General features: G+C 37.1%; 1 protein-coding gene and 1 non-coding gene across 2 annotated transcripts in view; both read right to left on the reverse strand.

Moving 5' to 3' along the window:
- Window positions 1-7,498: 7,498 nt before the first annotated feature.
- Window positions 7,499-25,564, reverse strand: part of ADAM10 (ADAM metallopeptidase domain 10) — a 159,415-nt gene continuing 141,349 nt past the window's right edge. The window contains exons 12-16 of the mRNA XM_050796813.1: window positions 22,883-23,066; window positions 22,064-22,172; window positions 21,357-21,577; window positions 10,509-10,635; window positions 7,499-8,533 (exon numbers count right to left, since the gene is read on the reverse strand). Of these exons, the coding sequence (XP_050652770.1) occupies window positions 8,439-8,533; window positions 10,509-10,635; window positions 21,357-21,577; window positions 22,064-22,172; window positions 22,883-23,066 (736 nt within the window). The 3' untranslated portion in view covers window positions 7,499-8,438. The remainder of the gene's footprint in view (window positions 8,534-10,508; window positions 10,636-21,356; window positions 21,578-22,063; window positions 22,173-22,882; window positions 23,067-25,564) is intronic.
- Window positions 11,037-11,140, reverse strand: LOC126960464 (small nucleolar RNA U13). The gene has a single exon (XR_007728007.1). It is a non-coding gene; the product is annotated as a small nucleolar RNA U13 (small nucleolar RNA).

Here is a 25,564-nt window from a genome sequence, read left to right on the forward strand (position 1 = left end):
CAACTGCCCCATGGTTACATCATTTCTAAAAGCTTGCGACAGCAACTTGAACTAGTTACAGCAAACTTTTACTGTAACTCCAAAATTCAGCTCCAGCTTTTCTCCTCCGGGAAGTCATCTTGGCTCTACCCACTACCTACCTACCATGCTCGATATGCACTTCCTCTGAGCTACCAGGCATCCTGTGCTTGTAGAGTTTCCAACACAAACCCCTCTGTACTGTACCTGCTGGTTTTTTTCCTTCCGCTAGAGTCTGAGCTCCCTGAAGGCATGGACTGCAGTCCTTTGGGGGCTGTGAAAAACTGCAGCAGGCTGACAAGTGAATGGGAGCTGAAGTAGCCACTGAGTGTAAATGATTCTCTCAAAAGTTGGGCTTAGATGAGGCAGGATTATATTGTAATATGGTGTGTGCTATGAGAGAAAGATGTAGAGAATTCCAGGCAGCAGCAGATCACAGGGACACCTCATTCATCCTGGTAGGAGGTGAGGAGGTGTCTTAATTCTAAATTTACGATAGTCATGATACAGAGGCCCAGGTCTGAAAAGCGAAGTGCCTTTGACAACTCCCAGACTGTTAGGCCAGTATCCTAAGGAGAATAACCAAGTATGACATCTGCCAAAGTACAAACCAGCTCTTCAGCAAATCAATACAATGCAAAGCAAAAAAATGAAAAATCATTAAAAAATAAAGGAATCTGAATGACTAGCTGATATACCTTTCCCCAAAGAAAAATCAGCTATCATTGCCCAGTATGTCACCAATCGACATTATTAAAAATTCGATGTAATCTATTTAAACTCTCTTCATCCATCAGATTTTGACTCAAGCATCACTTTCACAAGGAATTCTCTGACCTTCCTGACGTCCCACCCTCCTTTCTCAGTCCTATCTCTGCATTATCAGCTGTAACAACGTCCCACCCTCCTTTCTCAGTCCTATCTCTGCATTATCAGCTCTTGGATCACCAAAAACCTCCCCCTCGGCATGTAGCACAGCTGGAATTGTACATTTATTCACATGATTATCTGGTATCTGTCTCACCTACAAGACCATAAGCTTCACCAGGGCAGGGACACTGTTAAGTTCACTACTATATTCTTATCATCTAGCCAAGGCCCTGGCACAATCAAGTGCATAAGAAGTATCTACCCCGTGAGTAAGGTAACTGGTCAATGCATTATCAGCAAATGCACACCGTAAGAGCCAAAGAATTCCAAACGTGCTCTGATATATTTCGAGGAGGAGGAAAAGAGGAGAAAGAGGAAAACCGTTAATAGGTCAGTTCACTTAATTACAGATGCTACTAGTAGGTGCTTAAGAAAAATGAAAACTAACCACAATCACAAAACTAAATAATTAAGAATATATCAACACCTTAATTTATAAAAACTGGCCTGTTGTATTTAGAAATACTAAGGCTAACTCCCATACCCAAAGGGCAAGGGAAGAAAATAATAAAATATTCATTTTAAATAAAGAATAAAATTGCCTAATGTGTTCACTATAACCACATAGCCTTCATTTTTCCAAAGTGATTTTTCTAAAATTCATGCAAATGGAAGCACTTTTTATATAAGACAACCTACACTCTATCAAATTATTCTCATTTTTTTACACTGAGAACAAACAACCACAGGATATCTTTTTAAAGATCTATTTCCACCTCCAGGGAACATGATCATTTAAACAAGAAAGGGTAGAAGAATCTAGTTTATTGTACTGAGTTACTTAACATTTACTCCAACTTGGGACACACAGGCTTAATGTGGTTAAGCTGACCATACTTCCTGACATGTTTAACAGAAAACAAATATTTTACTTAAGTAGTTAGCAAGCCCTACAACAGAGAGAGAGAGAGAGAGAGAGAGAGAGAGAGAGAAAAGCAAACAGGGAACCAATGGCCTGCTTGCTAAGATTGCTGGATGACTGATAGCTTCAAGAGTTTACCCTAGCAGTTGAAATCAATTAATTATTCATTGTAACTGGAGCAGAATATAATTAATTATGTTAGCTTGACTGGTTCAAGTTTAATTCCACTAAAACAATCATTATGAAAATCATTATGAATACAGGTCATTATCATGAAGTACTGCTAAAATAAAAACAGTAACGAATCAGCTTCTATATGAATTTGATTCACATTTAAAACACTTTTTTTTTTCTTTGAGATGTAGAGTCTCACTATTTTGCCCAGGCTGGTCTCTAACTCCTGAGTTCAAGTGATCCTCCCACCTTGGCCTCCCAAAGTGTTGGGATTACAGGCGGGAGCCATCATGCCCGGCCACATTTTAAAAACTTTTATGAAAAATTTCAAATATAAACACAGGTAGAGAAAATAGTATAATAAATCCCCACGTGCCTATCACCCAGCTTCAATAATTATCAGCTCACAGCCAATCCTGTTTCAACTATATCCAAACACACTAGCCAACTTCAATCCTTATTTTTAAACAAAAACTTATACATATTTCATTTTTAAGTGTTTCAATTTGCATCTCTAAAAGGGGTCCTTTAAAAAAAGTAACAATACCATCATCACACCCAAAGATAATTAAAAACCTTAATATCAAATATCCACTTTTCACATTTTTCCAATGGTCTCAACAGTTTGTTCAAATCAGTATCCAAATTAAGTCCATAAATTGTCTTGATAGATATATCTCTTAAGTCTCCTTTAACCCATCGTTGTCTTTTCTCTTTGCATTTCTGTTGTTGAAGCAGCAGAGCCATTTGTCTTGTAGTTTTCCAGAGTGTGGATTTTGCTGATTGAGTCCCTTGTATATTATTTGTCCCTCTGTCCCCTTATTTCTAATGAAGGGATAGTTAGATCCAGAGGCTTCATCATGATCAGATGTGACTTTTGGCAGAACTGCTTCACAGGTGGTATATGTCCTTCCATTAGGAGGCACAAAATCTGATTGCTCTCTTTGTGAGGTTAGCAGTCACTGGTGATTATTGTCTAGATCCATTAATTGTTGGGGGGTAAAATGGTGATATCCTAATTCTATCATTTCTCTTATCACCTGGAATGTCTTTAAAAGCATATCCCAACAGTGACTATAATTCTGTCCACTACCATTATTAACTCATGGAGTTCAACATAATCCTATGAGTTTCAATCTCTTGCAGATACTATCCTTGCCGATGCTAAAGTTATCTCAGCTTTGGCCAGTGGTAACTTCTAAGGTGCCTCCTGAATCTTTCTGATCTGGTACAAAAGAACGTTTCCCAGGCTCTCCTTGTACATTTCTTTCTTACAGGGGAATTAGTGATTTATCCAAAGGAGTCTGCTTCCCTTGAAGAAAAATGGTACTCAGAGACCACAATTAGGGCACTCAATTTGACTTTCATTTGAATTATGTCTAAAGCTAATCAACTTAATTAAGCATGAGTCTTCTATTATTGTTTCCAACAAATTCATGTGGCTGCATATATGTGGATTTCTAAGGATGGGACTCTGATTTTTTAATATATATATATTTTTTAATTGTGGGAGTATAACTTGGTACATCTATCTGGGAGACAGTACCATCATTTTTATCAATGACCCTCAAAAAACCTTTACCCCAACAATTCCACTTTTAGGAATTAATTTTATTATTAGGCTGAGGATTTTCCTAAGAATCATTTAAAATTCTTTAGAATTGTTTAAAATAATAAATAATGTGGAACCTAAATGTCCAAACAACGGGAAACTGGTTAATTAAAAGAAAACATACAATGCATCCATATAAATATTCACAGTAATTAATGTGATATACAATATCAAGGTACTGTTAAATAAGAAAGGTGGGTTACAAAAGTGTGCATATTATGTTTTTGTCACACACATGGAAAAAAGTCACGAAGGTCAGATATCCATTTTTTTCTTGCTCTGTCACCCAGGCTGGAGTGCAATGGCGCAACCGCGGCTCACTGCAGCCTCTTGCCTCCTGGGTTCAGAAATCTCCTGCCTCTGACTCCTGAGTAGTTGGGATTACAGGCATGTGTCACCACGCCCAGCTGTATTTTTAGTAGAGACAGGGTTTCACCATGTTGGCCAGGCTGGTCTCGAACTCCTGACCTCAAGTGATCCACCCGCCTCGGCCTCCCAAAGTGCTGGGATTACAGGTGTGAGCCACCAGGCACCTGCCCTGCCAGGTACCCAAATCTTAACAGTGCAAACTACACCATTCTCTTGTGTTCCCACTGCTGGTTTAGGATTTGACTTCCCTGGGTCTCCCAAATCCATAGTACTCCTTCATCTGCTTCCAAGTTTCCAAAATTTTGTTCTTGTTCAATTCAACTTGTCCCTGTTGGATTACCCCCACACCCTATCACTTTAGTGTAGATTTCAGGAAAAACCAAAAACTAATCAGTATTTTGCTCAACGCTCCATTTTACCTAGCATCCTGTTGCTTTTTATAGGACAAGAGATGCTCGGAAGAGCTTATCAATTATAAAATACACGAATTTCTACTGAAAATAGTACATGTATGTATATATCGAAGACACACAAACAATATAGCAATATAAAACAGAAGGGCTAAATTTGCATCCTAATCATATAAAGAGTTGAATACAGAAATAATAGTGAAAAAACTAAACAGGCAATAAAGGGAAAAGCATATCAAATGGAAGTTGTTTTTAATCAAGAACATAACACGAGAGATGCTGAAACTGAAGTTGTCTTCTGCAGGGCAAACCAATCATCCTTCTAGTTTCTAAGAAGGTCAAAGTGGTTTTGGGGAAACTAAAATTTGTTACAACTTTAGTGACTTCTCTAAAGATGAACTGTCCCTGGCAGCTGCTTTAAAACTACATCTGGCTTGCACCCTGGTTTTGGGAGACCTTAACCCTTTAAATATGGATAATGAATATCTCTTCTGGTACTCCTGAAAGTGAACTGTCCAGGTTTGTAATGCTTGACACTCTGATACTTTCAATTAGAAATACTTAATAGGAAAATATTCTCATGCACAAGCCCCTGAAATTTCACAGCTGCCAAGGATAGCTTTGAGAAATAATAATAATTAGGTCTTACTACAGGGACAAATACAAGGACTTAGGGTCGAGTAGTTTGCTCAGCTTGGACAAATCAGATTTCACTATTCTAAGACTGTGACAAAAACAAAGTACCCAAAGCACAAAGTGTTGAAGACACCTCACAAAACAAGACTGATCAGAGAAAGTTGTCATTTACTTAAATAAATGCTTCCCCAAACCACATGACATTGGCTGACACTACAGGGAATGCTAAATCCAGAAGCAGTTAATAAATTTATCTTATTTCTGATTTTGTCTGTGAATTGGTGTCTGAATTTGTAAAACTGGGGAGGGAGAGAGGGAGGGAGAGAGGACGGACTGTAAACAGAATTTAAGCATTCGATTGTAAGTAAAAATAACTAATTTATAATTACCCAAATTAATCAATATTGAGAGTTTCATAAATAACTAAACATAATATACATTTGATGCTCCTAAATTAACAAAGTAATTCACAAAGTATTACATATTTACTCATTCAACAAGTATAGCTAACCTTGACAGAAAAAAGAATTTGAAGCAGATTACCCCATGCAGGGAACTATTATGGGCTTACAATTCCTTTTCTAGATAACACTGAAATGTCAATTCTCTCCACATTTGCTATGAACAGAAAAATGCTGGCTCAAAATTTTAAATAGACTTATCATTAAACCAGGCTTTTTAAAATAAATGAGGTACTTAGCATTAAAAACTTTGAAAAACACATATAAACAATACCATAAGTTTTCAAAATGACTCACCTCTTCCACCAAGACAAGCACTGAATATTGATTAGAAACAACGTAATGCAGTTGAGATTAGTTGGGTGTTAAGATAAAGATAATCTATACTTTTGCAGGAAGAGACAACTGTAAGAAAACCTGCCTTGTGGGAAGCTTCCTGTGATAGTTCTCACAAGTTCAAAGAGTATAGAACCTTCAAGTTGATTTAATCAAGTCTATTTATTAATGCATTTCAAGTTTCAAAAAACCTTACATCTTTGCACAATACTTTATTTTTTGCAATTTTTAGTAAAAATTTCCAAAGTGAACAAAAAAAGATACTGTATAAAACACAGTGGACATTAAAACTGACAGTAGTATTAGATCTCATTTTTCTTGATCCTTTTATTTTACCACATCTTGTTTCGCAGTGGAAAGAGTTCAGTGCATGTATCTCTTTTCAGAAAACATTTAACTTAGACTCAAAATAAAATAGGGCAGTGTATGTACCTGCCAAAACCCTACCACAGGATAACATTACAAGCAAAAAATTTACATGTTCCAAAGTCTACCACTCAAGAAGTTACTAAGAACTCTTGCAGAATAAAAGTCACCATTTTAGAAATGCAAACCCACTTCCAACCTTTGCACAGTCCAAAAACAAAGGCATTTAAATGATTTAAAAGCAATTACATACATATCTACCTACTTGTTTGTTTAGAATTATTTATAGTCTATCTGGGGTTTCATGTACAAAATTTGTCTCTAAATCATGTACAAAAAGCTGTATTTTGAAAAAGTCACCACATACTGTACAAGTTTACAAGGAAGAGATCCCATTATTTTCTCTAGCATTTTTGGCCTTGCTGGCTTGCGTCACATTATGAGAATGATTGTGTAAACCTTATACTCTTAAAAAAAAAAAGAAAAAAAAAAAAAACCCAAAACATAGAAATCTTTACAACTTTCTCTAAATTTGCCTCCTATGTGAAGTCAGGAAAATCATAGCTTTACTTCTAATTGAAGTGATGTAGTTGGAAAACAGAAGCAATAAATATGTCACAAGCTTCAGTTTTTGTAATGCCCCTTCTATTTCCTGCATAGCAATAAGCCTGTTAATACATTAAATGTTTTTGCTTTCTCTTTCTTTAAAATGCCAATTATTTACATCTGTTTCAAAAATAAATTTGGAATGGGACATTGTGCTGTTTCACCTTCAATGCTGTTAAAAATTTTAGGAAAAAAAATGTCAGAAGGCCTATCTACAATTTTAACTACTACTTAAGCAAATTACTCATCTTTAGTGGTTACCAATGATCAGTGATGATATGCTGAAAAAACTCTTCAAATATTTTGATAAAGACACAGCTTTTCTTTTTTTTTTTTTTTTTTTTTTTTTTTTTTGGCGGAGTTTCCCTCTGTCTCCCAGGCTGGAGTGCAGTGGCGGGATCTCACCTCACTGCAAGCTCCGCCTCCCGGGTTTATGCCATTCTCCTCCCTCAGCCTCCCGAGTAGCTGGGACTACAGGCGCCCGCCACCTCGCCCGGCTAGTTTTTTTTGTATTTTTTAGTAGAGACGGGGTTTCACCATGTTAGCCAGGATGGTCTCGATCTCCTGACCTCGTGATCCGCCCGTCTCGGCCTCCCAAAGTGCTGGGATTACAGGCTTGAGCTACCGCGCCCGGCCAAGACACAGCTTTTCTTTTCCATATCAGACAGAAAACATAATTAGCATATTTCAGATATATGAAAAACACAAATAAGTAGGCTACAAATAAAAAGAATCATTTCATTGACATAATTTCTATCAAAGCATGAATAAAATTTCACCTATCAATTGAAAAATGGAATTGAATTAGAAAGTTTAAAAGACGTAAGCAGAAACCAGACATCTACATCATGAACTTTGAAGTAGTATATGCTGCTATGTCCAGTTTGCACAACACTTAACTGTGTTCTTCAGCATAGTCACTTGTGCCCGTAGCAGCCATGTGATAAAGAAAAAAATGAGTATCAAAACCAACTCCATCATAAGAAAAAGGTAAATTGATTTTCATTTCAAAACTGCCTGTGTAAAGCATTACAGAATCCTGGACCACTGAATACCACCATTCTCTGTTATCCTGAGTATGTCAATTAAACAGTAATTTTTCATTAAGAGCGGAAAAATTTTATAATACAAAGAAACATCCATATTGCAATTTCTGTTTACAATTGCACACAGAAGTACAGTGTACATAAGAAATACATGTCTGCATATAACAAGGTATGTACATTGGCAAGTGATGTCTCCAATGTTGAGGTGGTCGAGCCTCCTAGCCTTGATTGGCAGTTGAAAAAAATATATGTATTTCAATTTGTGGTAAAAGTTTATTGAGAGCCAAGTTTGCCTGCAAGTGGAGAAAATGCAGCAACGAAGAACAGGGAACACGGGGCACATAATAATATTCTAAGACTTTGTGCCATTAAGTTAAAAATATCTGTTCATAAGAAAATTGGGTTCCTTTTCCACCTCCCACCCCCAAATTGGAATTTTCAGGCTTTAAAATTTAAGTAATTCCACCTGGTCTGAGGACATGATCTCTTGCCACTTTTTCTTCAACTGTTACTTGTGAGGGTTTAGTTTGGAGATGATGACTTAATAGGTTTCTCTTTGGAGTGAAGTTTTCCCATTGTAGGCACTAGGAAGAACCAAGGCAAAAGCTGCAGTTAGCGTCTCATGTGTCCCATTTGATAACTCTCTCGGGGCCGCTGACGCTGGGGTTGCTGAATGGGCTGTGGAGGTCTCCTCCTCTTTAAAGTGCCTGTGAGCCACAAACAAAAGCAAAACAGATTTATTTATCATGAGCTTTTCAATCTTTAAAAGCAAAGCTGCTGTTTCAGTAAGAAAGGTTTTAGTTCAGTGCTGGTCCAATAATATGGGCCACCAATGTAATTTAAAAGCTTCTGACAGCCATAACAAAAAAGTTTAAAAGGTGAAATAATTTTAATAATATTTTTTATTTTATTTAAATTAACATAGCCAAAGTGTTATTTCAATATGTAATCAATATAAAAAATTGCTAACAAAATATTTCATTTTTTATACTAAATCTTCAAACTCTGGCATGTATCTTAATTAAAACAGCACATTTCAATGGAAACTAGCAACATTTCAGTGCTCAACAGCCACATGTATTAGATTAATCTAGATTAATATCACAGATTCTGTGGATGGAATCCATATGAGGGAATTACTAAGTGTCTTTGAGCAAACGCCTTAACCTGAGACTCAGATGCCTACACTGTAAAACAGGGATGATAATTAATGTATATAGCCTGTTGTAAAGATTATATAATTCATATAAAAATGTTTAATGCTTTTTGTGAGAGTTCAATAAATGACAGCTAGTTTTCTAAGCTTTTAAAGGTGCTATTTAAAATGAAATTAATATACACATAAAATGTTTCACTGAATGAGACAATTGGTAACAGTATCTAAAAAGTGTCATGTGGCCCTTAGAACTTCCTTAAATACTAACGTAAGTTCCAGAGTGCTAACTAACATTGTGCATTTAAGAAAAGCAATGACGTAAAAATCAAATTTTCTCTAATTCTCACTAAGATACTGTCCTAGCACGAGTATTGGCCATCTTGCTCCAGACAGGTAAATGCAGGTGAACAACTGAGGGAAAACAGGGAAAAAGCATAAGAAATCTAGTTTTGAACTACTTTGTGTAAGGTAGTGGATTTGCCTGAGGCAAGACACTTTATGAGAAGTCTGAGAGCGGCAGGAGAGGCAACTGCTGTCATTTAGCTCTGGTTCTCCCCTGCCGCTGCCCTGAGACAATGTCTGTCCCCACACCTGTAGAGAATAGCTACAAATACCTTGGAGAGGGGGAGGGATAAACAGAGGGGACTAAACAATACGAAGGGTTTATTTCCTATCCTTTTCTCCTTCCAATGCCCACAGCTCATCTAAAGAGGGTCCTTCCTCATGCTATGTCTCCCTGAGAGGAAAAAGGTGGAGACCAGAACTAAAGAGTTGTTTTCAGGAATGGAGAATACTTGACTATGCTTATCTGGTGAATGAATCCTCTACTCTAAGACTTTCCCACAGACTGGGATCTGTATTTCCCCATAAGCATCACCCTGGGGGAAAATAAGCTTATGTGCCAGAAAATATTTCAAGAGCACAAACAGTAAAAACAGTAAGAGAGCTGGGTGCAGTGCACGTGCCCGCAGTCCCAGCTACTTAGGAGGCTCAGGCGGGGAGGATTGCTTGAGCTCTGGATTAAGTACAGCCTGGGCAACATAGTGAAAGAAAGAAAAAGAAAAAGAAGGAAGGGAGGGTGGGAGAAAGGGAAGATGGAAGGGGAGGAAGGACAACAATATGAAAAGCACAACTATTAGAATAGAAAAATCAATAATTTTAAAGTAGTTTACCATAATCATGACAAGATGTTAGAATATATATATATGTATATGTATGTATAGATGTTAGATAGTTAGAATATATATATGTATATATATAACCAAGAAAACAAATACCAAGCAAAATTTAAAATTTCTAGTTCTAAATATTCAGACATTCAGATAAATTAGCATTAACTTAGCAGTCACTGGCCAGACTGGATTGACAAAAATCACACAAATATCAACTAAATCATTCATCCAATAATCCCATTCTTAAGGAGAAAGTACTATAACATTAGTTACTAAAGACTCATTTATAATTCAATTCTACCTGCTAAACAATTCTGAGTTACATAAACATGTATCTTGCTCAAATATTCTTACCTGGAAGTGGTTTAGGAGGAGGCAACTTTGGATTACTACTTGGAGTGTGAACACTGCATATCTTAATAAATCCAGCCATTAGCATGATCAGAGCAATTCCCATAAGTAATACTGCCCACCAATGAGCCTAGAAATAAACAGATTTTTCCACTGAAAAAATCTACAAAATATTTTAGAATATCTTTTATAGTATTTAAAAGATAGAACACAGTATATTGTAATTTTTAAAGAAAATTTGTTTAGGAGTTGTATACATATGTTAGATATTTGCACATGTATATTGTTTAAATTAAAAAAAAAAAAGTTTAAAGGAGAAAATGGAAATCACCCATAATTTCATCTCATAGAGGAAACTGCTCAATCTGATTTTTTTCAGTCTCTTTTCTACATATAATGACATTTGTCATACACATGAACACAAATACAAAACTGGGGTCATCTTGCATATAGTTATATTGTATTTTCCCACGTTATTAAATATTTTCTGGTTTATATTTCCTTTGTGTTTTCCCCTTACTCTTTTTTCTCCCTCAAATGGGTAATGTGACAATGCCCTAACAAGGTTTGAGGGAGGCACATCTTACATAAGAGTGTGCAAAGCCAATCATCACACTTATGAACTACAAAAGGATCTCCTTTTACTCTTACAGACTATGTTTTGTTTGCGTTTATACTTTCCATGGCTTAGAAAGCATGTAACTTGCTTTAAATTCTGCTAGTGAATAGATTTTAAAATTACTCTTTAACCTATATTGCTTTCTAATTATCAAAGTTAAGACTGAAATTCTATCTCTTTTGAGACACCCTTTTCCTCTTCTATTTCATTTGGAATCTGAGACTCGGACTAGTTATGAAATTACTTTTTATGTACACTAGTTTTCATTATATTATATATAATATCTTTATTTTATTCATTAGTTTATAGATTAACTATCTTTAATTTTAAATATGAAAGGTGGAAGAAGATATATATTTTAGCAACAGGCAAAGTTCATCCAGTCTTAGAAGAAACCAAAACTTCACTTTTAAACTCAACTATATTAAACAAATAAATTAGCCAAACAGAAAAACCTTCAAAAATTATTGATAAATTTATAGGAAAATTAATGTGTCTAGTCTCAAATTATATTTTGCAATTCCAAATATTCAAACTTTGTTTTAAGACATGTACTAATAAACATCATACAAAATATTTACAACTTTAAAACTGAACCTTTACATTTATTTAACACAGATCATTGTAACACATATATAGTTACTACTGATTGTTTCTATGACTTAGGGACTTAAACTGGGTACCATTTCTACACTGTTTACTTTTTCCAGCAGTCTTTATGTAATTAAAGTAATACTAATGCTAATTTTAGCATTAATGAGAGTAATGCTAAAATTAAAAGGCACGTTGTGGCAAAATATCCCAAGCTACTTTTTCTGTGTGTACATAAAGCCTTTCCTACTTTCTAAAAATTTGTTTTATTTTGAACTCAAACTTAAAGAAAAGTTGCAAGTACAATTCAAAAACCTTTTTAAAACCTAAGGCCGGGCACGGTGGCTCCCAGCACTTTGGGAGGCTGGGGCGGGTGGATCACCTGAGGTCAGGAGTTCGAGACCAGCCGGGCCAACATGGTGAAACCTGGTCTCTACTAAAAACACAAAAATTAGCCAGGCATGATGGCGGGTGCCTGTAATCCCAGCTATTTAGGAGGCTGAGCAGGGAGAATCGCTTGAACCCGGAAGGCAGAGGTTGCGGTGACCCGAGACTGTGCCACTGCACTCCAGCCTGGGCCACAGAATGAGACTCCACCTCAAACAAACAAACAAACAAAAACAAAAACCTTTTAAAAATCTGGAAGCACCTCAGAGTAAGTTGCTAGCACCATGCTGTTACTCCTGAACATTTTAGCATATAATTTCTACAACATAAGGGTGGCTTCCTAGATAACAAGACAATCACCAAAATCAGGAAATCAGGGCTGATATATTACTAACATTTAATCCTCAGACCCCATTCAGGTTTTGCCATTTGTCCCAATACCATCCAGTTCAGAATCGTGTGCTATATTTAGCCACCATGTTTCTTTACTCTCCTTTGATTTGGAAATATTCCAGTCTTTCCTTGTTTTTTATGACCTTGATACTTTTGAAGATTACAGGGCAGTTATTTTGTATGGGAATATCCTTCAATTTGGGTTTCTCTGGTGTTTCTTTGTGATCAAATTCAGGTCACACATCTTTGGTAAGAATATCACAGATGCTGTGTTCTCGCTGCATCCTATCAGGTAACACGTGATTTTTATTTCATTACTGCTGATGTTAACTTAATCACTGGCTTAAGGTATTATCTGCCAAATTTTACCATGATTCTTGTTTCTCTTTTGTAGACAATGAATATTTTGGAGGGACGTAATTCGGAAGTATGTAAATATCCTGTTCTTCATCAAACTTTCAATGTATTCATTTACTTATTCCCTCATGGTTTCCTATTTTATAGACATTATTGTGTTTTTTGAACATGTCCTCATCATTCTTTGAGCCCTTTCTTACTTTCTGGCCGAACAAGAAGTTCCAGATTTATCTTGTTCTTTTCCTACCCCAGCCTTGGAATCTGCCATTTCTCCAAAAAGCCCTGGTTTCTTTTAGTCCTAACCCTCCTATGTAGACACCTTCCTCATCCTACTTGCACTCTTGACATCCCATGCCAGTCATTCCTCCACAGGGGTGCACTTCTCACTCTACTTGGGCTCTGAAACCCCAATACTGGTAGTCTTCCCCATCCCACACCTTCTGAACCTGGTCAGGTTCCAACACTCTGCTCTGTGCCACTGAGTTTGGCGTGGATGCCTACCTTGCTTGGGCTCACCTAATGGCTTTAGGAATTAACTGCTTCAAAAAAAGGAGAGGGAACAAAAAAGGGAAAGAGATATATACATACATACATACACACGCACACACACACATACTTATATATATATATTCAATTTTAAAATCAAACTTGGAATGATTTATACTTGTCATTTCTCAGTCTTGTTTAATTCTCAGATTAAATATCTGTACAGAAGAGTCCCACAAACACCTTCCTTCTCTTTATTTTCATGTTTATTGTTCAATCTGTAAAAACTGTATCATGGTTGTCCCGACCATTGCTTGTTATTGCAGGGACTGCAAACTAAAAAGCTTACATGGCAGGTAAGGTGGAATGCAATTCAACCTTACTGCTTAAAGATCTGATTTTTCAAGAGAAGCAATATATTGGAATTTTTATTTAAAATCTATTTTTAAATGCTGGCAAACTTGTGAGAAATTTCTTAAAACAATGTGTAGACTGTAAAAAACATGCTGACAGGGCTGAATCTGCCTTGGAAATTAAAACTTTACAATCTACTTTTTAAAAGCCACTTCTTGAGACTGTCAGATTTTTTTTTTTTCCTATAAAAATCATGTTCAGAGTTCTGCTCTCCTTGTTAGTCTTTAGGATGATGTTCCCATTCCTTTATTATATAGATATTCCATAGACTCCTATTGTTTTTTGTTTTTATTCATCCTCAAATAACAGACCTGCTACTTATCGTAAGACAGGGTAGAAGGCCACTCTCAGTCTGTCAAAACACTATGGGACCATTTTGAGTAATGCAGTTTAGCATCTCTGGCCCCCACCCATCAAATGCCTGTAGAGCCCCTTCAGTTACTCTGACAACAACCGTACATTTCCAAACACCTGGTAGGGAAGTAGCAACACCTCTAATGTGAGCCAATTCATGAGTGCAAAGGCTTAAGAGTTTTCCCACTAGCTTTCTCAGGTTGATGGGCAAGTTGGGTACAGGAGATACAGATCTATTCCTAAAGTCATTATCATCTTGAATATATTTCCTTCCTTCATCTTTACTTTCATTTTTATGAAAATATGGCCATCAGTGTTATGGCTACCTAAAATATGGAACTGACCATGTTACTCCTTTGTGTCAAACCCTTCTTTGAATGCTTCCCACCAAAGATTTCCAAGACAGACCATTATGTAGGAGACAGGAAAAACAGCAAAAGCAAAAACTTGAGCACATGATGAAGTACAGCAAAGTGTATATGATTCCACCTTTTTAAAAGTATATATCCTTAGAGTGGTATAGACAGTTTCGAAGAATACACAAGAAATCCATCCTGGAAAGACTGGGGGTCCGCGGGGAAAGGCCTACTTTTGAATGTATTAGTTTGTCAATTAAAGAAAGAATAATCAAACTTTTCAAAAGAAAAAAAGTAGAAAAAAATGTTTGTTTTGCAAAATTCATACTTCTGTGACTTTTTCACAGGCTCTATCCCCATAAAATATTTCTGTACTCTCTACTTCTACTAATTCTTAAGAACTTAGCTTGGCCAGGCATGGTGGCTCACGTCTGTAATCCTAGCACTGTGGGAAGCTGGGGCGGGTGGATCACCTGAGGTCAGGTGTTCAAGACCAGCCTGGCCAACATGGTGAAACCCCATCTGTACTAAAATACAAAAATTAGCCAAGCCTGATGGCAGGTGCCTGTAATCCCAGCTACTTGGGAGGCTGAGACAGGAGAACCGCTTGAAGCTGGGAGATGGTGGTTGCAGTGAGCTGAGATTACGCCACTGCACTCCAGCCTAGGTGGCCGAGTGAGACTTCATTTCAAAAATAAATAAAAAAAGAACTTAGTTCTGGCGTTACCGCCTTAAAGGCTTTTCCTAATAGGTTCTCCTAGTTCTGTGAAAACAGCATACAGACTGAAGATACGTTTCTCTGGCCTGTGTTCTCTATCCCAAACTGACCTGTGAGCTCCCTGGACTTATATCCTATTACCTCAGTACCTAGCCAACAAACACAATACCTGTTGAACTAGTTATTACAAGTAAGTCAGTATTTAAATACTGACCTTGAAACATATCTAACAGCTCATTTATTATTTCTAGATTGCCTACACATACAAATAATGTGACAAGGCCATTACAACAGAGATAGGACAGTAAAACTGGTTTGGATATATTTAATGATAGTCTTTTTAGTACCTACACACTTTGTTTTGTTTTGTTTTGTTTTGTTTTCTTTTAAAAGACAGGGTCTTGCTCTGTCGCCCAGGCTGGAATGCAATGGTGCAATCATGGCTCACTGCAGCCTTGCCCCCTGGGCTGTGGTGAACCTCCTGAGTAGCTGGGACTACAAGGTACATGCTGCCACACCCTGCGAATTCATTTATTTATTTATTTGCGTACACAGGGTCTTGCTAGGTTGTCCAGGTTGGTCTTCAACTGCTGTTCTCCAGCAATTCTCCCTCCTCAACCTCCCAAAGTGCTAAGATTAAAGGTATAAGCTACCGTACCTGGCCTATAGATTTAAATAAAGCACCATAGAAGTATACACTATGGCAGTAAGAGAGGCAGACTGGAGACAGAAAGCCCAGATTTAATAGAGGTTAAAACTGTAGAAAACAAAGGTAAAAAGAACCTAGTCCCAGTTCAGATCAACAGATATATAATAAAGTATGGCACTCAAGCCCTTGAGAACTTCCAGTTCCTTCTAGCACAGTATTCCTGGCTTTCTTCTAAATTTTTTCAGGTAACTATGTATCACAAGCCCAATGCTCGAGATGTTTTAGTGGCAATGATAGTAGCTTTTGTGAATTTAGCGTGTGGTGAAATGGAACATGGCAACAGACAGAAGATAGCAAGAAAAACTAAACAAAACAACAGTGTATCTGAAAACATGAGTAAGTACGGCCACCTTTGATAGTTTTTTTTTAAAAGAGAATGAGTTAAATGCTAAATTGCATGCTATCTCCTTTAAACATACTATAAAATCAGGGAAAGGAATACTAACTAGGCTAGTAAATATAAAATATGCATTTCTCTCAAAAGAAAAGATCACAAATTGCCCACCTGTTAGTCTGAATGAAAGGGGAGCTGTCATTCATTCAATGAACATTTACTGAGTTTGTAAACTGACTGCCAGGGTCTTATATCTCAGAGACAAGGGTGTTAAGCAAAACTTTAGGGACAAAGAGAAGACATCCAACCATTTTTCAAAAACTCAAGAAGTTTTTCAACTCAGAAAATAATTCTACATAAGAAACAGAGAGATGATGTTTAATACAGGCACTTAAACATAGCCAATAATAAAGTAAAAAGTCAAAATTAAAGTCTAATTTATTATGTCTTAATTACAATAGTATTTAATATGATAATCTAAATATAAACAAAAAGAAAAAAACCTGTATGGTAACAAAACGATAAAGCAAGTATCATCTAAAAAAAGTACACGAGCGAGGACAGGGAACACATGCACTCAAGTCTCTTCAGACATAAGATAATCTACTGTTCTTAAAGACCTCTAGAAAGTCAACCATATACTCCTTTCAATGAATACTCCAGTGATGAACAATGCTCACTCTCAGCAAATGCATTCTTGAGTTTCCATGGGTCACAAGACCATGTGGGGCCCACAGTTCCTTGTCATGATACTGATTATGTCATCCCTATAGGGGCAGTCTGGACTTTGACCATATACTCCTCCTATCCTTCAAACTCCCACCACCACCACTAGCAGCAGCAGCAACGGCAATCTGCCAAGCAGAAAGCAACTTGCTACTAAACTTTTGGTTACTTCAAGCTCAGCCAGGGCAAGTAAGATAAAATCTCACTAACAGGAACCCGAAAACATTCCAGTTTCAAAGTTAATATGCACAATTTTTACTCTTTTCCATATAAATTATTACATTTGAGAAATCCGCTTCACTCATCTAGCAGATGTATACTGTGTCCTCACTATATGCTAAAAACCCTCCAATAATATTATATCTTTGTTGTTAAAGTTTCATAAGTGCTATGCTATCTATGTGGCCTGTTCCACAAAGCAATGAAAACCACCTTCTATTTTCAACATATCAGGATGACAAAATGGAAAATTTCTGTTACAAATCTTTTTAAAAAGGAGTCATCATATCGCAGAGACTGAAAAAAAGGCAGACAAACTATTAGCATGCACCCTCAACCACTGACTCAGTGGGTCTGGAATGGAACCTGAGAATTTGCATTTCTATGAAGTTCCCAGGGGATGCTGATGCTACTTCTCAGGCCTACACTTTGAGATCATCTCTCTCAATCAGGAGTTGGCAAGTATTTCCCATAAAAGCCCAGATAAACATTTTAGGTTTGGTGGGGTCATACAGTCACTATCGCAGCCACTCAAAGTGCCAAAGCAGCCACAGACAATGTGTAAACAAATGGGTGTGGCCATTTTACAATAAATTGTTGTTTAACAATACAGAAATTTGAATTTCATATGATTTTTAAAAGACTGTTATTTTGATAATTTAAAATTTTTTTTTCAATCATGTAAAAACTGTTCTTAGCTTCTGAGCCACACAGAAATTGACATGGGCTAGATTTGGCCCATGGGCCATAGTTTGCCAACCCCATTCTAGATGAGTGGTTCTTAACCCTGGCTCTTCATCAGAATTAACTGGAGAGTTTTGTAAGACCCAGATACTTAAACCCAAGAGATTCTGATTTAATTAGTCCAAACCCCAGGGTGATTCTGGTATACAACCAGGATTGAGAACTACCGCTATTAATCAATATTTTCCCAAATGACATCTAAGGATATTTACGACTTAAGTCTTTTCGCGATAAAAGGTTCTAGGGTTAGGTAAGTTTGGAAAATGAAGTTTAAAATATTTATTTATTGCAGGACTTCTTATAATCTTTTCACGAATCTCCAAGAAAGGTCTATAGTATGGAGCAGTGTTTTCCAGATTCATTTGACCATTGAAGCCTTAGAACATCTAATGGGACTAGTGTTCTGTTAAGCATTTGGGAAACAGTGCTCTAAATCTTTCATTCATAAAGAATACCAGACACTTAATACTTAGATGCATAAAATTATAGCAAAATATGACAGTGGAAATTAATTTTAAAATGAGAAGGTGTTTGACTCTTGAAAAACTAGCAATAAAAAAATACAAACTCCTGATAAATCCATACAAATTAAAAAGAAAAATGCCACAAAATTATCAGGCAATGATTTTTAAAAGGAGGGGAAACACAACAATAAATTTGAAAAAAAAAGTCAAGGTAAGAGGTGGTTTTCTACAATGTCAAACCTAACATGAAAGATACAGAAAATCAGAACACATTAACTACAGAAGAAACTGGAAATGAATTACCACTGCCCTCAATCCCTAATTAAAGAAAAGGAGATGCCGAAACAAGGTCTCAACAGATTCACTGATGAATGCTCTTAAACGTTTCAAGAATTAGATGACTCTTTGATAAGTCCAAAGGATGTTTATCATTTTCTCCTGTCCAGACACACATCAGGCACTCAGCAAATACGTAAATATATTTGGAAAAATCAAAACATAGTTGTCAACACAAAAAAGAAAGTATCGCTTCCATGGTACCAGTAGCAGCAGTCAATAACCCATGCACTGAAGTTCTAAATTGTTAAAGTTCTTCTTCTTTTTTTTTTTTTTTGAGACGGAGTCTCACGCTGTCGCCCAGACAGTGGCGCGATCTCGGCTCACTGCAAGCTCCGCTTCCCGGGTTCACGCCATTCTCCTGCCTCACCCTCCTGAGTAGCTGGGACTACAGGCGCCTGCCACCGCGCCTGGCTAATTTTTTGTATTTTTAGTAGAGACAGGGTTTCATCGTGGTCTCGATCTCCTGATCTTGTGATCCGCCCACCTCGGCCTCCCAAAGTGCTGGGATTACAGGTGTGAGCCACCGCGCCTGGCTGTTAAAGTTCTTCTTACTCTACCCTGCATGAGGAGAAAAGCTGCCATAGTGTACCACAGAAAGAAGACAAAAGGCCACCAGACACCACTGGAAAGGAAAGTAGTGAAACTAACCCCTCACTTCTTTCACAGCTTCTTACACCACAGCATCCTGATAATCTGTATTACTAACTGCAAGGGCACTTCGCTAACATGATAAACCCTGGTATGCAAGTAAACTATGCACACAAGCAAATGAGACAAGTAACTTGCAAAGAAGTGGATGTTTATTATCTTACTGCTTGATGTGGTTAATGCCCACAAATGCACCAACAGCCTAGCGGTATTCTTCACACATTATGAGCATGCTATTCGGAAGACTGGCATATGACTGTCAACGATGATATAAAATAAAGGTATGTTCTACCCTACACACACTTAAAGTCAATGTCTATAAACGTGAAAGTGTCTGATTAATTAGTTCTAGAGCACAAGAAAAGACTTCATGTTGCCAATTCATTGTGAAACATTTCATTAATCCTCACATCTAAAATACGAGGAGAAAAGGTCTTAAAAATCCTTAGAAGATCATGTCTGTTAGATATTTTTAAAGTGAAAATAAATGAGCACTTGAAATTCTAAATAATGTAATGAGTCAAAATTAGAGCTAACAGAGAAAAGTGAAAAAATACTATGTTTAGATGATATGATTTAGTACCCCAAAAATCCAAAGTATCCAGCACAATATATACTCAGTAGAACGTAATTCTGAGATCCCCTTTCCTTTTCTGCATACACTGTCCTCTATAGTAGACAAGTATACCAAATTTCAACTTTTCTTATTAGATATAATCAGGGGGAAAAAAAAAAAAGCTGAGTTGAAAATAAAGAAGGGCCAAGAAAGGTAAGTTGCTTGAAGTCATAGAATTGATAAATGCCAGAAAGATTATTTGAATCCTTACGTGATTCTCAAACCTGTACTCTTTCCACTATACCATTGTACCAGAAGAGAAGTTCAGTTTGACAGGTATTTACTAGAACTTACTATGCAATAAGCACAGGAATTAAAAAAAAAAAGAGAGTAACATGTTTTAAGGAAACCTAAGTTAAGTCAACTGCTCAAGTATTTGGTTTGAAACCTACGAAGATCTCCTAAATCCAATTTCAACAATCCTTCTACTCCATGATTATTACATATCTAAAAACCACATATCCTAAAGTGTCCTAGGAATGGTAAACATCATTTTAAATGCTGGAGGTAACTATAAAATTTTTACTCTAGAATGTTATTAGAAGAGTATCAAAAAAGAGTGACATCCCAAACAACATCTTTTGTGCTTTAAGGCATCCATAGTCCTGAACACACACACACACACACACACACACACACACATAATCTGAGAAAGGGGAATCTGAGTTATAAGTCAATTTCCAAAGCAAACTACTTTCAGTTCAATTATAGCACATTCTCAAATATATCATCTGCAAGCTTCCTATAGATATTTTAATGTAATCACTTTTAAAGCAGGAACAGTTAAGTAAGCTGAGACAGTCATTCTTGACAATCTTTTAAGAAAACATCAGGTAATTCCATGTTTGTACAACTTGGAGATAAGTGGGCTTAAAAATAAGCATTCAGTGGATTACTACTGGATGAACGTCCATAATCATTAGTAGATCTACAAAAGGCTGTGGATCTGATCTTACTCTGTTCAACATTTCCTATTACAAACAAGATGAAGACGCAGAGATTATACTGAAAGATCAGGAAAAATCACCAATTAGTCCATGATTTGGGCAAATAAGTTGTCTTGAAAAACAACAACAACAAAAAAACTTTTTAAAGTCCCATAAAAATGCCCTATATGCACCAAAAGAAGTAACCCATCCAGGAGATGAACTAAGGAACGCAGTAAAACAGAATGACTCCCATCACCTACCAAGCAATCTATGAATGATACACATTATTCTGATCACTTCAGAAGGAAATAATAACCAGAAATATTCATATAAAGTCATTCTAATATAAATAGTTAAGTTGTTTTCTCATAACTTTGATGACTTCTGGCCAAGTAAAATTAAGATGAAACCACTTTAAGTTTTCTTTGTAAATAAAAACTATACTTACCACGATCCATTCAGCAATGTTTTCATAGAGCTCTGGACTAAAAATGGCTTTTTTAAGCCTAGCTAGAGGACCATCAGCATCTACTAATCTGCACCGCATGAAAACATCACAGTAACCTCTAAAATCGTTGCAAGGAGATCCAGGCTGCAGGGTGATGGTTCGACCACTGAAGTGCCTACTCCACTGCACAGACCCTGTACTGGCACAAGTTGATGGGTCCACTGGAAAAGAAATGCCAAATATAAGCTTAAGATCAGATTCAAATATAAGTTGAAGATCAGATTTCCAGTTGGGGAAATATAAAGAGGGAAAAAAAAATGTCTGAAATCATTACCATAACGTGTTATATAGACCTTCTCTAGTTAGGCTGGGTAATGCCATTAGTAATTCACATTAAATGTTACAATGTCAACAAGCAACCAGCAAAGTCTTGATTTAGTGTCCACAATGACTTAAAGTCTAACAGTGTTTATGTAAATTATTACTGTAAAGCTGGCAATGTTTTGTCTAGTTTATGATTTTTAAAACATCGTAGAGACCATAATGATAGAGACACAATGCTATGTTACATTTATAATCTCCTCAAGAGGACAGATTGAGCTGGAAACTATCTGGCCAAACTACAGGTCAAAGTTTAACACTTAAAATTTAGGAGAAAATAATAGTTTGAGGCAAATTTTATACTCTTGTACTTTTAAAAGCCTTACTTTTCTTCATACAGCATACATGGCATAATTCTTTATCATCTTTGCCATCAGAACTGGCACACGTACACTCCTCTAAGCCATATTTCTCACAGATAGAACCTGCACATTGCTAGAAGAAAAATAAAAGACAATTTATTTAATCCCTATACAGTCAAACCTATTGTTTATAGTAATAGACAGCCAAGTATAAACTTCCAATGTCAAAATATTTAAATGGATATAAAAGTGAAAAACAAACAGAGTTGAGTATCAAAACTGAATTACCTAAATACATTTGAAAAAAACTGAAAAACAGTAAATCCAAGTAAGACAGTAAATCTTTTAAAGGAATGGCAACTTTAAAAAATGAAATAAAAGCAGAGAAATAGATTAGATGAGAATCGATTTTATGTTGGTTATTATGGCTCTTCTATAAAGCAAGACAAATTAAATTTTCTTCATGTAGAGCAAAGTGATATTCAGCCACAAAAGCTTTAAAGGTTTCAAATTCAGAGAAGATGACCAAGGAGTTCTTTTATTTAGGCTACTGAAATATTGTTTTATAAAACTTAAATATTATAGACAAGTCACATGCCGAGTTGTACAACTATGTTTCTCTTGAGAATATCAACCACATGTACATGGGAAGATGAAAAACAAATTAGTAGTTAATTGAATGCTACATAATATACTCATAGTTTTGTGAGGGAACAGATAGGGATATTACTTAAACAGAGACCAAGATTAATTACTTTAACTATGTAGCTTTAAGCATCAATAATTCTTCTGAGAAACAAGTTTTCTAAAATTAAATTTAAAAACATATAGTTAAATGCTTACCCCATTAATGCACACTTGTGTATGCCTATTACAGTCTGTGAAGTTTGGTTTAGGGTCAGATGCTGGGCAGAGAGCTGTGAAGCCATTACATATTCCTTCCCTTGCACAGTCTGAATCATCCCGACACTTCTCAGATTTTGACTTGAATGCACACTGTGCTGTACAACAAGGACCTTGACTTGGACTAGAAGAAACATTAAGTGATTAAACAAAGTAAATCACTAGTTATTTCCTATATACTATTAGATATTAGATTAGATCCACATTATCAGACACAGTACCAATTTTTAAATCGTAAGTCTCATCATTTGAATGATAAGTATGTTACTGGTATACAACTTCAATAACCTGAAACTGCACACTGCCTCCTGAGTAAACAGTGCACTGGTAGAGCCGTGTGTCCCAAAGAAACAGTGCCTGGGCCTACCGGAAAAGTCACACCCTGCAGGGCACGAGATAAAGCAGCACATTGCTCCTTCAGGTAACAATGCCTTGGCCAAGTTGAGGAGCTGTGCATTCCAGGGCTAAGCCAACACAATAACTCACAACCCAGGGAAGTATCAATGGCTGAACTGGGATACTATGCCTACAGGCCGAACAACTCTAGCACCCTGCTTCCCTGGAGCTAGACTAGCCCCCTAGAGTCTGAGCTGCTGAGACACCCTTCTCCCCAGAGCAGTCATCACTGTGCTGCTCCCTGCCTCCTAGGGCCCAAACGACAGCTGTGCTTGATTGAACATTCTGAGGTACTTGCTGTTGCTGCACCTGGTCTCACAGACTCTGGGATACCACCAAGCCCCACCATCCCAGGGTCTAGACTCACCAACACCTCCATCCCCAGTGACCCAACTCGCCACTGAGTCCTATTCGCTCAGGCTCTGAAATTACTGCCATGCACTGGGCTCTGGGCTCAAATCTCCAGAGCATCTCTTCTTTCCTGGACTCAAACCAGGGCTATGCCCTGCCCACAAAGTGTATAATCACAGCTACAGACTGGCCTGCTAGGCCCAAGCTGCTAGGGAGTAACCAGAGTCATAGATCCTGGTGCTATAGGCAACCTACATTCAATCTTGCCACAGACAGTAAACATGCACTGCAAGACACAAGTACCATAATAGGTTTGTGAGATCCTGAGCCTAGAACTCCAGCCCCATAGTTACTATGCGCATCTGCAACTGGAAGCCAGCACCGCAGCAGGTGCTTGTAGGCCATGTCAGACCTGACATGAAGAGGGATCCCCTTGGCTAAGTCTCACCATTATGGGAAAAATGAGAATAGGAGGGCCCCAAAAGTCGTTGCCACTGAGGACATTAACAACCTACACCACCAGCATCCATTACCACAAACTTCTACAGCACAAGTCACTGAGGTGCCTACAGTTATTGATGATGTTGAATACAGCTGAAGAAGCTGCATGGAGACTATACCATTGCACCTACCTGGAAACAGAATCATCACACCCTTCCCTACCAGTACACTAAGATCCAGCTACAGGTGAGAGTGTATCTCCACGAAAGCCACTATAGACAATTTACATGAGATGACTGTTCCACCAGACAGGTACACAGACATCAACACAGGGATTCGAGAAACATGAAAAAACAAATATATATGACACCACCAAAGGAACATAATTAACTCTCTAGCAACAGGTCCCAATGAAAAGGAAATCAATAAATTGCCTAAAAAGGAATTCAAAATGATGATTTGAGGGAAAAGACACAAGAAAATATAGATAAAAAATTCAACGAAATTAGGAAAACAATTAATAAGAATGAGAAATTCAAAAAAGTAATAGATACTATTAAGTAGAAACAAAACTTCTGCAGCTTAAGAATTCAATGAATAAAATAAAAGTACATAATAGAGAACTTCAACAGCAGACTTGATCAAGCAAAAGAAAATCTCTGAACTTCAAGATAGAATGTTTGAAATTACTCATTTAGGGGAAGGAAAAAAAAAGGAAGAAAGCCTGTAAGACTTATGGGACACCACAAAGTGAATAAATTTTCATATTACAAGAGCTGCAGAAGGTTGGGTGCAGTAACTCATGCCTGTAATGCCAGAACTTTGGGAGGCTGAGGTGGCAGGATCACTTTACCCCAGGAGTTAAAGACCAACCTAGGCAATGTAGTGAGATCCCATCTCTGCAATCAATCAATCAATCATTTAAAAGCTACAGAAGGAGAAGAGATTAAAATAGGCACAGAAAACCTATGTTTTGGCTGGGTGTGCTGCCTCATGCTTGTAATCCCAAGACTTTGGGAGGCCAAAGCGGGTGGATCGCTTGAGGTCAGGAGCTTGAAACTCCGTCTCTACTAAAAATACGAGAAAAACTAGCTGGGTAGGGTGGCGCGCACCTGTAATTCCAGCTACTCAGGAGGATGAGGCACAAGAATCGCTTGAACTTGGAAGGCAGAGGTTGCAGTGAGCTGAAACTGTACCACTGCACTCCAGCCTGAGTAATGAAGTGAGACTGTCTCAAAAAAAAGAAAGAAAAAAAGAAAACCTATTTATTAAAATAATAGCTGAAAACGGAGGTCTGCCTTGAGGATTTATAGTCAAACTGTAAAAAGTCAAGGACAAAGAGAATTCTAAAAAAACAGCAAGAGAAAAGTATCAAGTCACATATAAGGGAATATCTATTAGACTAGCAGCAGATTTCTCAGCAGAAATTTCACC

The sequence above is a fragment of the Macaca thibetana genome, chromosome 7 (genome assembly GCF_024542745.1).
Source record: "Macaca thibetana thibetana isolate TM-01 chromosome 7, ASM2454274v1, whole genome shotgun sequence".
In the NCBI taxonomy this organism is placed as follows: domain Eukaryota; kingdom Metazoa; phylum Chordata; class Mammalia; order Primates; family Cercopithecidae; genus Macaca; species Macaca thibetana.